Source organism: Monopterus albus, unplaced genomic scaffold (genome assembly GCF_001952655.1).
Source record: "Monopterus albus unplaced genomic scaffold, M_albus_1.0 scaffold157.1, whole genome shotgun sequence".
In the NCBI taxonomy this organism is placed as follows: domain Eukaryota; kingdom Metazoa; phylum Chordata; class Actinopteri; order Synbranchiformes; family Synbranchidae; genus Monopterus; species Monopterus albus.
Window position 1 is genome coordinate 74,457 of NW_018128037.1, and position 17,213 is coordinate 91,669.

General features: G+C 40.1%; 1 protein-coding gene and 1 long non-coding RNA gene across 4 annotated transcripts in view; one reads left to right on the forward strand and one right to left on the reverse strand.

Annotated features, from left to right (window-relative positions):
* The window catches only part of LOC109968641 (uncharacterized), a 12,852-nt gene extending 12,570 nt beyond the window's left edge, over positions 1–282 (forward strand). Inside the window, exon 3 of the long non-coding RNA XR_002276145.1 lies at positions 180–282. This is a non-coding gene — a long non-coding RNA (uncharacterized LOC109968641). The remainder of the gene's footprint in view (positions 1–179) is intronic.
* Positions 283–5,598: 5,316 nt separating this feature from the next.
* Positions 5,599–17,213, reverse strand: part of cry3a (cryptochrome circadian regulator 3a) — a 42,183-nt gene continuing 30,568 nt past the window's right edge. For 2 of the 3 annotated variants that reach the window (XM_020615051.1, XM_020615053.1), the window contains exons 10-15: positions 15,577–15,779; positions 13,546–13,650; positions 13,281–13,427; positions 10,602–10,682; positions 7,433–7,557; positions 5,599–5,889 (exon numbers count right to left, since the gene is read on the reverse strand). In XM_020615051.1, coding sequence (XP_020470707.1) covers positions 5,881–5,889; positions 7,433–7,557; positions 10,602–10,682; positions 13,281–13,427; positions 13,546–13,650; positions 15,577–15,779 — 670 coding nt within the window. In that variant the 3' untranslated portion in view covers positions 5,599–5,880. The remainder of the gene's footprint in view (positions 5,890–7,432; positions 7,558–10,601; positions 10,683–13,280; positions 13,428–13,545; positions 13,651–15,576; positions 15,780–17,213) is intronic. The other variant, XM_020615054.1, reaches the window with a different exon arrangement.

Genomic DNA, 17,213 nt, shown 5'->3' on the forward strand with positions numbered 1-17,213 from the left:
TTATATTGTACTCACGTTTTGTCGCCCTAGCTCCGTTCCAGTCTTGTGCCCCATTGTCTCAGCCTCCTTGCCTCTGTCGCTTCTCCGGACCACGGACCTCCTCAACCCCGCACCATCTCCACCACGCAGGTCGATGCACAGTCTCCCATTAACTGCATGTACTAACTCTGTCTCCTCAGCAACCTTCCACCACGACCAGCCCAGGAGTAAGTCCCAGCGTCTGCAGCCCGGCCTTTCCCTCATCATTCCACCACTGACTGTTATTCACCTTCTGCGGCTCGACACCCGGTCTCACTTCCACCTGGTTATTCACTTCCTTGTTGATATCACTGTAAATAAACTGAGCACTGCTTGCACTGAAGTCAGCCACCTGGGTCCGTCATTTTGTGACTCGCTCACCTCTGTGTCCGAGCAGATCTAACAATAACTCCTCGAGTTGATTTTTGATTTATATAATTTGGGTGGTCAGGGGAAGACACAGTCTCTATGGGGTACTGGGAGTTAAAAAATTTGTGGGACATTTAGATAGAAACTTAACTATTGACATTTTGTCAAAAGCTGTAAAACATGCCTCTTTCATGGTGCAGGATGATATAAAACTGGATGGTGCAACACTAAGTAAACTATAGCTTTCTCCTTTTTGGACTTTCCAGCTCTGTTTCCTCAGAGATCAGCTTTATCAATAAAGTTTGCTGTCAGCAAATGGTCCAAATGTATAAACTCAAGTTCATTGAACTGTGGTGAATATTTTTCTTTAAAAAAAATCAATGCAGATTTACTTCACCTGTGTCAATGGATCATGGTAATTCCACTGAAAATAATATCTGATGATATAAATGCTGGTTTCACTGGATACTAAGACTTCAATAAACTAAAAAATATGAAATAGTTGTATATACATTTAAAAACCTCAGAAGAGTTTAATTACAGTAGCCAAGGTTGCTTTGCATTAGTTCAGGTGTAATTTCACTTCATCCCAGACATGACAAGTGTTTGCTTCCCCAAATCTTGGTAAACAGAATTATTTTGATTTACTGTATCTCAAACAGCCCCATGATGCGCTGAATTTCTCTCCTCTCCTCTCTCTATGCATCTATATACCACCACTACACATCACTCACTTTGTGTCTCCTCTCTCCCGTAGTGTGTCCTCTCTCTCTCCCTGTACCTTTCTACAAGTATTCCTGGGTCTGGAGCTCTACTAGAGTCTCTGAAGAGCAGTCACCGGCCACATCAACCTGACCAATGTTTGATTGTTTTTGGCTTCTCTTTTCTTTTCTCTCTCCTCTATCCACTCACCCCAACCGGTCGAGGCAGAAGGCCGCCCACCAAGAGCCGGGGTCTGTCGGAGGTTTCTTCCGTCAAAGAGAGTTTTTCCTCCCCGCTGTTGCCAAGTGCTGCTCAAGAGGGATCTGTTGGGTTTTCCTCTGTAATAATAGTGATAACAATAAGGTCTAGACCTTACTCTGTAAAGTGTCCTGAGATGACTTTTGTTGTGATTTGGTGCTATACAAATAAAATTTGATTTGAAATGTCATGGTGTCTACATGGACAAGAAAAGAGAAATTCAGAAAGGACCACAATGCACAGATAAATCAAAATTAAGATTAGTCTAGTGTTATGAGATTGTGTAAAAAAAATTATCCAAACTTTTTTATGTCAAAACTAACATTCACTGACAAACTGAGATCGGTAGTGGCATTCAAATCCAGTATCCAGGGTCAAGTAACTGTGCTGGTGCTAATGAAGAAGGCAAAATGAAACCATGTCAAGTTGTAACAAATTTAATTTCCTGTCATGAACTTATCAAGCACAAGAAAAGCCTTTTGACAACACAAGCAGACAGAGAGCATTGATATTACAGAGATGCTACATGGCATCCGTGTTCACCTTCATGTCACAGAAGGGAAAACAAATGAAAGAAAACAAACAAAAAACAGATCAAATAAAGCAAGAATAAAAACTTGGTTCAACATGTTTTGCGATAGTGATAAAAGCTACAAAACTAGCAATGTTCATTTTCTCTTCGGAACTTACATGACTATAATACAGAAACACTACAATACTTGTTATCTCCCCCTCCCTCCCCACCCTCTACATTAGTCCTGAAGCCGAGGGCAGTGCAATCACAGATGAACAAATATTGAGTACTGTACACAGACACGAGTCATCACAGCTCCACTGAAACCAGAACTTTCTCAGCTACAGTCCCAGCCTGCAGGGGTTTTCTAATGTACACCATATCAATTCATGCCAGCAATATGAACTGTTTAGCTGACTCCTACAAAGGGCACACATGATTTCTCTTTGGTGTGTGTTGTGCATGCAGTGGCGGTTTAGCCATCACCGGGGAGCCCAAATTTTGCACTTCATTGTCCAGAGTTCTGGAGTTGGACTTTATGAATGCTTTGGTGATTTCACATCAGAAACCATAATAGGCACCTAATTCTATTTTGGGCATAGAGGATCCAGAGAATCTGCAGTTCTGAATGCGTATTCAACCAGACAGAAATAATAGCATGTGATGATTTAAAACACAAACACAAAATATGTTATTAAAAAAAAAAACAATTATCAATTCATTAATTAATCTGCAAAAAAATATAATTTTTTCCTCAAGTGTGCAGTTATACTGCTTGACAACGGGGCTTTAAACAGATCTGACGAAACTCTCCTGTAACCTTTGCGAAGGTTTTGTGTGTGTGTGTGTGTAAGAGAGAGAGACTGAAGTATGCATTGTCTGCATTTGAGCAGCAAGTTGTGACAGTGCTGTGTTTGAATATATGTGTGTAATATGTGTTTCAAGAGTTGCATGTTTTAAGCATGTGAAAGGGTGTGTATGTATAAAAGGCTTGTACTAGATCATTTTTGATAAATGTGTGTGTATGCAAGCACCATAAATTCTCAAATATACCATGCCTTTATAAGAAACATTTTCCCCCAATTCCCTGTTTTATGTTTATTTTTAAGAAGTGGCCTCACTGTTCTGTGATGTACTCCAATGTGTCTTGTTATTTACTGTTCCAGTTGTCTGCTGTTCAACATTTCCTCTATCTGTTTCACCTTAAGAGGGCTCGAGCTTGTCAGGGAACAGGCTTCCCAAGTAGAGGTTATATTGCCAAACATCCACAAGGAGCGTTGAGTTTCACTGACAGAAGCTTAATATAATGTAAACACAAGTGAATCAATAAACTGGTGCAGGTTTCTGGTTCAGTCATTGAGTTTTTCCAGGATTTACTAGGACTCATTTATTATCTGAGGATTTATAGTGTATAAATCTTTATAACATTTATTTGTGTGTATGAATGAGTTGTTACACTGTCAGTGTTGCGTGTATGTGCACGCACATTAACATCAGCAAGAGGAGCTGCTGGGTGTATTTTACAGAGGTGATCATACATTCTCTGGTTCAGTTCAACTGCACTGCTCTCACCGGGAGTAATGGTGATAGTGGAGGGTGGACAGAACCTAAATAAGACACCAGCTTCACTTATCCAGCACTTTTACACAGTGTGCCTATACACAACTTTACAGTGGCCATTTTGTGTCCCTTCTCATTTGTTTATGATCAATCAGTGGATCAAATTAAAGTGGTTTTTGCGGTGGCTACAGTATTTTGCAGCACCATTACTTGTCCAGGTTTAGTTAGATTGCAATTCTAAATATATCTGAGTCACACAACGTCACAAGTGGCCATATATACAAATATATACAGTATGTTGTTGAACTTCTTGTACAGTAGAAGAAGTCCATCAGGGGGATAGACTTGTTTGTGAGGAATGTTGGTTTCTGTTTTCCTGACAGAATTAGGCTCAATTAGACCAGACACAGTCGTCTCCGTTTTACTTTCGACTCATTTTTTATCCTTCCTTTTTGTCAGGCAACTTTTTGGTTTTTATAAGAAATCTGAAAAAGGAGATTGCGACCAGCTACCTCTTTGTCCTCGTGATTTGACATCAATGAGGTCTAAAACCCTCTCACATATTAGCAGCAATGTGGTTGGTTGAACGTGTTGAACGTGTTTCACAGCAACACCATAAAATGTCTCACAGATATTCCATAGTGATTTGTCTTGAAACTACAAGCGTCTGAAACATTGTTAGGACATAAAGATTTGTTAGGGGGAACAGAGAAGTGAAAATGTGACTAACTTTTCAATGGTGAAATCAAATTGAAAATATTACAGACGGATCATCCAGGTTCTGATGGTAAACAGCTGTGAGCAGAGTACTGAAACATTTCCATTCTACAACAAATCACTGTTACTTTGATGTAGGTGTGAAACCACAGAGAAGATCTGTACATGCCAGCATGACAAAATATCACTTGAAACTAAGGATTAAAGATGAAGATGTCAGGACAAAACCTATAATTCTCCATAAACATACAGAACACAGCCTGCTTGTTTGACTGGTCTTAATAGGAATCATGAAAAATGTATTCTACTTGTATCAAAGGTTCAGGATCTAAAGTGGTTTCCAAAGAAACCACAAACCTGAAAAGAAACTGCAACACACTACTTTGACACTTGTAACAAAACATGGACATGCATTCTGCTACACATCCAGCTCTGATGGGCTCACAAACATCATGCCCCAGAGACCTACAACTGCTGTACAACTACACACAAGCTCTTAGACCCACAATGCCACATTCTGAAGGCAGTTTTCCAGCCAGACTAATCTATAGCAACACACTGTAAACACGTTTTCAAAACAACTGAAAGCAGGCTGGCAGTGTGTTAACCATATATACTTTGAGATGCACTGACTCTGTGTCCTAAATACTGTCTGAAAAACGATACGAATCACTGTTTTTAGCTGCCAGTACAAATCAAATGATGCCATATGCTAAGCGGGCAGTGGCAGATGTTCCCATGAAGTCAACTCAATAACTGGATCTCCAGTGCCTGTAAGACTGTGTGTATATTTACATGCAAACTACATTATGTAGACTGAAGCAAGAAAGTCCCTGAAACAACCTACCTGGTTGTTACTGTGAATACCAAGTGTGCATGTGTAGTATTTAGCCTGGTGAAGTCAGGGTTGACATCACAGTCATTATCAGACATATACCAGTTTAAAATAAGGTAAAAGTCATCCTTCGGTTTTAGATGTCCACATGTTTCATCTTCTGCAGAAAACAGTTTTGTTAAAAATCTAATAAGCCTATGTACAAGCGTTCCATCTTGACAACACAAGACACACAAACATACAGCACTGGTATAAACTGTGTTTTTCTGATGTAAAGACTTAGTATATCTATGATGAAACATGCTGCTGGAGTGAGACTGTCTGGCTAGCTTGCGTGGCGGTGACGGTGGTTCCTGGTTAACACTATGGGATGCAGCACAGCTAGGATGTACATACTACAAAGCTGCAGTAAACCTAGACACGATTAGGTTGTTTTTATACTGGTGTATACAAGGGCAGACAAGCTGTTTGATGGAGCTGTATTTGCAGCTTAAAAAAAAAAAGTTGAGTATTCCAGTGGTTACACTTACAGCTGCTTCAGTGCTCACACCGTATATACTGGCTGGTGGCAGCTGTTTTAATACTGTAACACTGTTTTTTTTTTTATATATATATATACTGAACTGTAAGTCTGAGGCATTTTGTTTCTGAGGTCATGTCCCCTGTCTGTATGACAGGTCAGAGGTCAGTGGACTCCATGTTGTAGAAGCCCTTCTATTAAACAGATTGTGTCAAGCCAAAACTCCAAAATTTGTGACTGTAAAGAGAGAGCTGAAGTAAACCGACTGTGTTGGAAGAGGAGGCTGTGTGTGTGTTTGGAGGACAGGTAGCAATGTCGGGATTTCCTCTCTCTGCTGGCCAGATGGTGACTCTCTTGTGAATTGAGACGCTCTCATCTGTGCATCCTCTAGGCGGTCTAGGAGAATTACGCAAAAACAGAGAATTATTTATGAAGTAATCATTGCACACCTTGCTTAAGTTTTGCTTGTGTTTTCAGTCCAAGGAACTGAAAAGGAAATGTAACAGAAGCATTCACAGAGGTGTGACTCCTCTTTTCCTGCACGCCTCCTTTCACAGTTTCGATTACTAACTCAGTTTTGCATAGTGACTATGTCCTGAATTCAAACATCTGTTTTGTATTTTTTATTGAGTATGACAACTTCATGAGAGGCTAACATTTACATACTGTATATGACAGCCCTCTGCTGCCAGCAGAGTGTGATGAAAATATTGACCCTGTAGTGGGAGTAGAGATATAACAGAGTAAGTCATGCCCATGCGTTGTGTGATGGACTTGTGAATGGATGTGTGAAGGATAACCATAAACTTTTACTATTTTGGGAGTTACAGGACATGCTGTATAGAGATTTACGTATAGACACATACAGATGCTGCATGAGCTGCCGCTGTCCATCACGTCAAAGTGTTAACGCAGCCACCATGTTGGGATGGCAATGCCGTGCCTCTTAATGCATATGTGTGTGTGAAGGAAGGCGGTCTATCCACAACTGGTGTTCCAGCTGTTTGAATTGTTACAAATCCCACACATGTATTTATAATGCAGGAAACCCAGTTACATAAAAAATACAGATTTTCATACCAACACTTAATCTTTTGTAGATTATAACACTAATATTTCTATATTACAATATTTGAGATCAATTTACACTTTGTGATCATCTAGCAATAGTATATATTTTTTCTTATTTCACTTTGAAATGTCTATGATGCCTATAGTATAATTTTGTATATAATTTTGGAAATAAAGGATGAATAAAACAGACACAATTACAACAAGCACTAAAGTCCATCCATCATCTATACTGCTTATCTTGAAGAGGAATATGGGGGGCATTCCCAACTGACATTAGGCGAGAGGCGGGGTCCACCCTGGACAGATTGCCATTCTATCACAGGGCTGACATGTAGACAAACAACCACACTCACTCCTACGGGCAATTTAGAGTCACCTGTCAACCTAAGCTGCATATCTTTGGACTGTGGGAGGAAGCCGGAGTACACTTCAGTGGCAGAAAATGATCATACAGCTGCACAAACACCGGAAAGGATCCAAAAAGGCAACAAAATTTTTCTTGTCCAAAAATTAACTAAATAAACCATGTAAGACACCCAGACTTCTTAGAAATACTGTAAGAAAGTAGCATAGGTTCAACTAAAGCAAGATATTATGAATCCCTCAGTGGCCATTGATGGAATGAATTAGTAAAACAAGGACAGTACTCTATACATACATTTAGTTTTAGAGCCATTGGTGTTCTTAAATGAAAATACTTTGGGGCACAGACAGAAATATGGCTGCACAGCTATTCCAGAAAAATAATTAAGAATTTTGAAACCTAAGATCTGTGATAGACTGGCGACCTGTTCAGGATGTATCCCGCCTCTTAGCCTCTACAGAGATTCCCAGGACACTGGACACTAAATAGGAAAAAGCTGACCTCTTCGGTCTGCCTCTGTATCTTGTGCACAGAGCAGGACGCCAGGTCTTCCTCCCTGACCCCTTCACGTTCCGACTCACGCTCCCGCTTTCCTGAGATGTTGCCTCTGGTGTGCAGGAGGAGTCCTGAATGAAAGATATGAAGAAAGACTATAAGCAAAGTAACTGTAAACATGAGTAGTGAGGATGAGTACTCTGTGATCTCACTCTGCTAGGACGAACTTGATCATGGCAGTGGGGAGGAACAGAGTCGCCTTCTTAATGCTTTCCATCTGTGAGGTCTGACTTGTCAGGTGGCACTGCTCTGCGGTGACAAGGACACCGGTGATTGTCTTGCATGAGTGCTGTGTGGTGTTTTTAGTGATTGTTTTAAGAGTTTCTATTTTTCTGAATGGGTCTGATGTACATGTGCACTGATATGTGTAGGACAGCAAGAAGGAGTCAAGAATAAAGTGCTTTTGGATGTTTACTGTGTACACTGGAATCCTCATGGAACTTCCTGACTGTTTTCACAGGGGTGGCCAGGCTGGGCCAGTACTCACTTTAGGGTGGCACATTAATTGGCATCTTGCTCATTTAGTGTTTGTGGGTGTGGGGGGGGGACGACGTGTAACAGATATTAGGAGAACTGTTTACAGACCCCTCCTCCAACACAAACTAAAGCTTGAAGACCCCACCACACTGAGAAGGCTCCATTCCACTGCACTGAAAAAGCAATTCCTGTGTTACAGTAAAATATCACTGTCACATATTTGACAGCAATGTCCAAAGTTGACAGAAAGGACCAATATTAAACTTAGTCCATTTTTTCTTGTGGGAAAAAACTCGGACTCAACAACGCCAGCTCCATCCATCCACAGCTGCTGCTGTGCTACATCTCACACTTAACATTAATCATGACAACTACCAACACTTGGGCTAATGGTAACATGCAGCTGGTTTATAAACACTGAATCAACCATAAACATGACCTCACAGTCAGACCTGTCTTACCTTTAACCAGATGATTTTTACTCTTCTCCCTCTGTGCAAAAACATCCACATAAATCCAAGGTGGATAATTCCCTGTTGTCCTGACTGCCAAGACTCAAGTACATCCTTCACAATGAGTGCCTCTTAAGGTTATTTTAAAACACACTGGGTCAGAAAAATAAGTCGGCGTGAACCGACATAAAAAACTCCAGTTTAAAAGTTGGAGCTTAATGCTGGAGCATTAGCTGCTGATGTTTAATGGAAGATTTCCTCTTGCTGCTCTTTTACATTAAAAGCATTCCTTTTCAAAACACCAACTCGATATTATTGTGAAGTGGTCATAGGAAATATACTGTAACCATTTTGTCACCAACATTAGCATGGCTGTTTAGAAAATGAAATACCTCTTCACAAGAAGACATTATATTTGGGAATTTTTTGAAGGTACATCTATTTTAATGGAAGTCAGTTTCTTAAATGGTATGGCATTCAATACTAGGTGAGAGAGAAACAGTATTTAGATTTTTATGTATGTCCTGCACATATAGTGAATTGACAATAAAAATCTTTGATCTTGATATTGAAACAAACCACCATTATCATCTACGATCCTGGGCAACACAAAATCATTACATTCTTTAGGACAGGCCTAAAGAATGTAATGATTTTAGACCTGCCACTTTGACTTTGACCCCAGTTGTGATGAAATGTATGGGTGAACTGGGTGAGATTTGAGGCAGGCCTAGACTCATAACAATTTGCATGCAGACAACATAAAGGTACTAAGCATGTAATCAGTAGCTTAGTGCATGTGGTCACTAAACATCTGGAGATGGAGGCCTATGCCAGACTACAATTTGTTTATTTTTGTTCTGCTTTTAACCCACTGCAGCCACACATTAAACACAGTAAACCAGCTCAGCGTTAACCCCATTCCTCAGGTGGTATCATTCATTTCTGACTAATCACAACCAACAAGGCAGAGTGAACAGAATCATTGTCTAAGCTGGAGTGCCTCAGGGATGCGTGAGCTCACCTCTTCTGTTCACTCTTTACACAAACAAATGTATTAGCCACAATGAAAATATATATATTTTTAAGTTCTCTGATGATGCTGCTATTCTAGGACTCATGCAAACTGACTTCGATGTTCAGAGGTATAAGTCTGATGTTTACAACTTTGTACAGTGGTGTGACAACCATCACCCCCTCCTAACAAAACAAAACAAAACAGAGGAGATGGTGGTTGACCCCAAGGCTCTAGGTGATTATTCACCAGTGGTCATCAGTGATCAAACCATAGTGCAGGTAGACTCCTACAAGTACCTAGGCATCCACATAAATACCAATCTACAGTGGAAGGCATACATAGATGTTATCTGTACCAAGGTACAGCAGAGGCTACACTTTCTAAGAAGGCTCAGAATGTTTTGGTGTAACCAAGGACATGCAGCTCCTATTCTAGCCAGCTCTAGTAGATAGCCTCCTGCTCTGTGGGATCTCTGATTGATCTGATAACATGAAACCAAATTCATGAACTTATACAAACTGCCATGAAGATTATGTGAGGCCAGCAACAAGATGTTTTTCAACAAAGCATAATCAGACAGGCACAAAAGATCATTTCAGATCCAACTTCTTCAATCAAGCAGAAGGTACAGGATCCCCCTGAGTAGGAATAACCAGTTTAAAAACTCCTCTATATGGAATGCATATACATCATGTTTCTACTGCTTTGCTATTTAGCGCAGTATGGTTGTGTATGTGTGCAACTTTTATTTATTGTGGTATTTAATGCGTGTATTTTTATGCTTATAGAATTTATGGATGTATTATATGTACTATTATTTATTATTATTTATTGTAGTGCAAATGTGCTTGCTGCATGTTTGATACTGTGAGTCCAAGGGCAAATTTTCCATTGGGACAATAAAGTCTATCCTATCCAATCCATTCTGACACAGAGAGGAATGTCTTGATTTCTCAATCTGGAATTTTATTTTAGAAATTATACTGTAACATTTATTGTCAATAAAAAACAAATGTATGTTTGAACAGCAACTCAGGCATGAAGGTCATTTTAGTATTAAATAATGAAAAACATGCTTAAGCTTAATACTGGGAGGATAGTGTAAATTCTAGACTTGAGAATCCAGTGCCACAAGAAGGAGTAACTTCAGATCTTGCCTATTTCCTACCTGGGTGCTGAGGAACAGCAAACTCATGGTAGAGTCGGCTGCTGGTGATGGGCTGGTTGGCGTCTGGCACTGTGTGGTATCCTGCAAAAGACACATCAAAACACATCAAACAGACACTCTGTGATCTGTGGATGAGCTCAATAGTTATCATACTCTTAAAATCCAATTTTACCCAAAAAATGTCATCAGCTAGCTCCCCTCTCGTGAATATGCATACGAGTCTGGCTACATGTTTATGGTTGTCTGAAGCTTTTGGGGCAACATTTTAGCAATGTTTAACATTTTTGCAGGTCTTGTGTTTCGTAATGAAAGGACATGTCACCTAGTGCAGTGTATGTGCCAGTGTATGTATTATACTGATGTGTTTTCAATTGTTTTTGAACAATAACACAAAGATGCATATAATATGCATTTTACAGCTATGACAACATCCTGCTAATTACCTCTAGAAGGTGCAGTAATGCATTATGCCCTAGACCACTAGATTAAAGCGCTCATGACATTCTTTTCCTTGTTTTCTGACTTATTTACAATGTTACAATGGTGAATTATCATCTTAGACAAGACCGAAAGCTCAAAAAAATGAGGTGTACCTATGTTCTAGTATTTCTATGCAGAAGAAAATCTGTTAATACAAGTCTTGCAAACTCACTCGCAATACAAAATCAAGTATTATGTGATAATTTACGGATTTCCTTGAACGGTCATAATCTCCATGCAGTTGCGCGTTCATGTGAGCCTGCCTGACATCCACCTGTGCCCCCACCATACTGGCAAAATGTTATTTTGCCTTGTTTGTTATGTATATTCTCAATAAAACGTATAAAAAAAAAAGACATCCACTGGTGCCACTGTAAAAGACTGCGGATGGATATATTTTGTGGATACAGTGCCTTGCGAAAGTATTCGGCCCCCTTGAACTTTGCGACCTTTTGCCACATTTCAGGCTTCAAACATAAAGATATAAAACTGTAATTTTTTGTGAAGAATCAACAACAAGTGGGACACAATCATGAAGTGGAACGAAATTTATTGGATATTTCAAACTTTTTTAACAAATAAAAAAACTGAAAAATTGGGCGTGCAAAATTATTCAACCCCCTTAAGTTAATACGTTGTAGCGCCACCTTTTGCTGCGATTACAGCTGTAAGTCACTTGGGGTATGTCTCTATCAGTTTTGCACATCGAGAGACTGAAATTTTTGCCCATGCCTCCTTGCAAAACAGCTCGAGCTCAGTGAGGTTGGATGGAGAGCGTTTGTGAACAGCAGTTGTCAGTTCTTTCCACAGATTCTCGATTGGATTCAGGTCTGGACTTTGACTTGGCCATTCTAACACCTGGATATGTTTATTTGTGAACCATTCCATTGTAGATTTTGCTTTATGTTTTGGATCATTGTCTTGTTGGAAGACAAATCTCCATCCCAGTCTCAGGTCTTTTGCAGACTCCATCAGGTTTCCTTCCAGAATGGTCCTGTATTTGGCTCCATCCATCTTCCCATCAATTTTAACCATCTTCCCTGTCCCTGCTGAAGAAAAGCAGGCCCAAAACATGATGCTGCCACCACCATGTTTGACAGTGGGGATGGTGTGTTCAAGGTGATGAGCTGTGTTGCTTTTACGCCAAACATAACGTTTTGCATTGTTGCCAAAAAGTTCGATTTTGGTTTCATCTGACCAGAGCACCTTCTTCCACATGTTTGGTGCGTCTCCCAGGTGGCTTGTGGCAAACTTTAAACGACACTTTTTATGGATATCTTTAAGAAATGGCTTTCTTCTTGCCACTCTTCCATAAAGGCCAGATTTGTGCAGTATACGACTGATTGTTGTCCTATGGACAGAGTCTCCCACCTCAGCTGTAGATCTCTGCAGTTCATCCAGAGTGATCATGGGCCTCTTGGCTGCATCTCTGATCAGTCTTCTCCTTGTATGAGCTGAAAGTTTAGAGGGACGGCCAGGTCTTGGTAGATTTGCAGTGGTCTGATACTCCTTCCATTTCAATATTATCACTTGCACAGTGCTCCTTGGGATGTTTTGCCATAATAATGTTTTTATTTTTTATTTTTGTTCAATTTATGGCATAAGAAGTAACTATGCATCACTGTTTGCTGAAAATATTGTGCATTTTTTCCATTTCCAAGAGAAACTGTGTTAACATCTGTTCAAATAAAAAATCACCAAAATCTGTTATTTATCAAGGGGTGCCTAAACTTTTGCATAAGACTGTATCTTGCTTTTCAGCATTGCCAGACTAAAATATCTTGAAACAAACAGTTGATGTTATTTACTCAATCTGCTACAGACTGAAGTTGCTGTAGGTTTATGGTGAGACATGGAATGGAATCAGGATCAGTGATGTGTCTCACACTATGTTACGTTATACCAGGCTACAGTGGGTTGATGGTCCAGAGCAAGCTGTGGACTGGATTACAGATCAGTAAATGGATCGGCCTTGTCTGTCCAATATCTGATGAGCGAATGTCGTCAATATTGGACCAGATACTGGTATTGGATTGGATCAGGCCCATCTCTAATTATTATAGGTACAGTGGCTGAGGGTGTAGCCGGAATAGCCAACAGTGCTGCTATTAGTGGGTACAACTAGCAGCACCAAACACAGATTAAATGTAAAATGCTTAGAATGCTAACATGAAACACCTATGTCAGGTGATGACCTACCATGCTGTTGTTGCTGTGGCAGTGGCTGCATTCGTTGTTGCTGTTGCCCAACACTGCTAGGTCCTGTATGCCCCTCACTGTCAAAGTTGAGCAGGATGCTCCCGCTGCCATTACCTGTTGCAACAGAACCTGCTGAAACGCCAGGCACTGAGAAAAAAATCCTCAAGTGGATTAGCCACACCATCTCTATGACCACACCAACCATCAGAAAGAATTTTTGAGCAACATCTTCACATTCCTATTTTCAGCTACAAAACTGACTTACAATGTGAGTTGTTGTTGTTGGTCCCTGGTTGCTGCTCTCCAGGAGAGTAGGCCATCATTCCTCCATTCCCATTCCCATTGGTGGATGGCACTGATGCCAGCAGGCCTGACAAACACAGATACACACATTTGTTTTTCCGTCTTGAGAGGACAGACAGTTTGTTTTGGAGACAAATTTTAATTCCTCAGAGTACAAATGGGGCATAAGTCTGTAACAGTCTTAATTTGCCATTTAACAGGGACAGATAGCTGATGACCTTTCATGGTTTAATACTGGTTTAATACCTTTCTTCACCAAAGGACACTAAAACTAAATAAAGTATGGATTCTAAAACAATGGCCAAATTCCTGACTGCCCCAGCTGTATTGCTGTAGTGTCCACAAGTACAAAGTAGACATTTTGGAAGTGATGTTTTATTCTGAGGGACTCATAATATTAATATTTACATTAGACTTTGATTCTAAGCATTGAGAGCAGCCTGAAGACTGCCACATGCAGATTGCTCCCTGCACTTTCCCAGGTCCTGTATCTAGTGGCCCCAAACCCCTCTTTCACCTCTGACCTGAGACAATAAAGTTCCACTTAACTCAAACCAGTCCGGCACCTCTGGTTCCCTCTTATCTGATCAGTCTCCAATGCAACAAAACCCAGAAATATGAAGGGAACCTCCTTACGCTCACACAGAATGTGAACAGTGCCATAAACTGACTTTTAGCATTTGTTGCTTAAGATTATGTATTCCAGCCATGGTGGAAGAATTTTAATATTAGAATGTTTTTCTGATTCAAACTTTTAGATTATATAAACTTTTCTCTGCTGTGCCTGAAGAACCAATCAGAAATCACTGTCATAGCCACAAGAACTTCAGCCAGTTAGAATACTGGGTCAATGGACTGCTCTGACTGACACACCGATGCTAGTTAATAACCACTCCCTTTGTTTCAGTTAAGTTAAGTTGTTTTCCCTCTCCATATTTGTGATAAGATCCCTGGATTTAGATCTAGAATCTAACTCAATCTTTAAGCTTCCACCACCGCTAACCACAGATGGTGTAATTACTCCTTCATTCATTCATCAGAGCATTCACAAATGTACCATTGGCATTGTGTTTCTCATCCTGATCAATTTCCCTGTGTACATATTGTAAATAAATGTATTTAGCTTATACCTGGATTCATTATGTCATCTTTGGTGTCTCTTGTTTCCAGTAAGTGGTTCTCTGGACTGCTAGGATTCATTTCTTTCAGATCTAGACTGATTTAATTATTCTAAATAATTTTTTAATAGTCTTATGGACTATATCCATCTGGTGCCCTAATCTAACAAGGAAGTTGAATATTACATATTAACATTCCTTTATCTAAGTGTAGTCATTTCTGCTACACTGCTAATATGCTATATATGTATGCTGACATATAATACATGCAGTTGCTTACATCCACACCAAATATTAGTATTCTACTATGGTAACATGATACCATATTTTATATAACATGCTAAAGGTCTGCATATTAGTTTATGAGCTAGCTAAATGTCATACCTACTGGTGGCATGTGAGCAAGCTACCATAAATTAATAGGTCAGCAAGCATGCCTGCAAGGTAACAAGATAATGTGATCCATGTTTCATTTTCAGGCCGCCATGTTAACTGTGCTTAGTAATATGCATACTAACTTGCAGATTATTGCCAAAAATCATCATGCTGACATCACATAGCTGAACAGGGGGAGCCCATTTGTATTGAACAGCTTCCTGCATTTTTACTGTTTGTGTCCATGCTGACATGTTTGAGACACATGCTTAAGCACTGTGTCTCTGTGAACATCCAGTACTGTTTAATGTTTGCATGTGACCGTGACCACGCCAATGTTACATATGCAGTTGGTAGTAAGGTAATAGAAACAGCCAAGTATTTTAAATTTTTCATTCATTCCATACTTTTATTTTTGGTGTGTAATGAACATTATAGCCTAAAAGGAAAGCTAGCATGGCTTCACAGTCTTTAGTCCTGTTCATTTATTGTTCTCTTACCCAGTCCCCTGTATCGGCTAAGTTGCTGGTAGATCTGCTTCATCCTCTCAATGTTAAGCCGGCTTGCCTCTGCGTGGTGCACCATGGGCTTTGGGTAATGGACGCCAATTATGCACTTGGCGGCCGCCTGCACTGACTCTGGAGCATTCCATGGATCGTAGATGTACTTAGCAGGGAAACCTCGGAGAACAGGTAAGTATCGTCTGGAAGCACAGGGAGACATTAGACACACCGGCTTTTGTCAATAGGACATAGAAAGTTAGAGTAAATCGGGGGTGGGAGTAATGCAGGAATACAATAAAACAGTTCAGAAAAAAATCTGGTTTTACAGTAGTAAAAACAAATGTGAATATTTCTAAAATAATCTGTAATAAATAAAAGTCAATATAATTTATACTATTTTAAGTATTTGTTTGGAAAAGTTGTAGTACTGAGTTTAATTATGACATTTAAAATTCAGTACATATGTATGTTTTTCATTCAATATGCATGTACATTTCATATGATACTTTCCAGGTTTGTTCTTACTGAGAAAATGATAATTTATTCATAAACATCTGGGTCATACAGTGCATCCATAAAGTATTCACAACGCTTAACTTTTTCCACATTTTGTTATGTTACAGCCTTATTCCAAAATGGATTCAATTAATTATTGTCCTCAAAATTCTACAAACAATACCCCATAATGACAAAGTGAAAAAAGTTCATTTGAAATCTTTGCAAATGTACTTAACATAAAAAAAAATAATCACATATACATAAGTATTCACAGCCTGTGCCATGACACTTAAATTTGAGCTCTGGTGCATCCTGTTTCCACTGATCATCCTGAGATGTTTCTACAACTTCTCCGAGACAGGATTGTATCAAGGCACAGATCTGGGGAAGGGTACAGAAACACTTCTGCAGAATTGAAGGTCCCAGTGAGCAGAGTGGCCTCCATCATCCATAAATGAAAGAAGTTTGGAACCACCAGGACTCTTCCTAGAGTGGGCCACCTGGCCAAACAGCGATCGAGAGAGAAGGGCCTTAGTCAGGGAGGTGACCAAGAACCCAATGGTCACTCTGAAGGAGCTCCAGCATTTCTCTGTGGAGAGAGGAGAACCTTCCAGAAGAACAACCATCTCTGCAGCACTCCACCAATCAGGCCTGTATGGTAGAGTGGCCAGACAGAAACCACTCCTCAGTAACAGGCACATGGCAGCCCGCCTGGAGTTTGCCAAAAGGCACCTGAAGGACTCTCAGACCATGAGAAACAAAACTTTCTGGTCTGATGAAACAAAGATTGAACTCTATGGTCTGAATGCCAAGCATCATGTCTGGAGGAAACCAGGCACCGCTCACCACCTGGCCAATACCACCCCTACAGTGAAGAATGGTGGTGGCAGCATCATGATGTGGGGATGTTTTTCAACGGCAGGAACTGGGACATTAGTCAGGATTGAGGGAACGACTTTTCCCACTTTTTTCCCCATGCCCTGTTCTGCCTTTTTTGAAAAGTGGGTGATTGACAGTAAAATCTATTCTTGACATACCAGTGAAATTACTTGAATGAAATACCCTACCTACTACAAATGTAATATACAGCATTTGGCCATTTTTACATGCTATGGCCCAGCCAGAGCCCAGGCTTG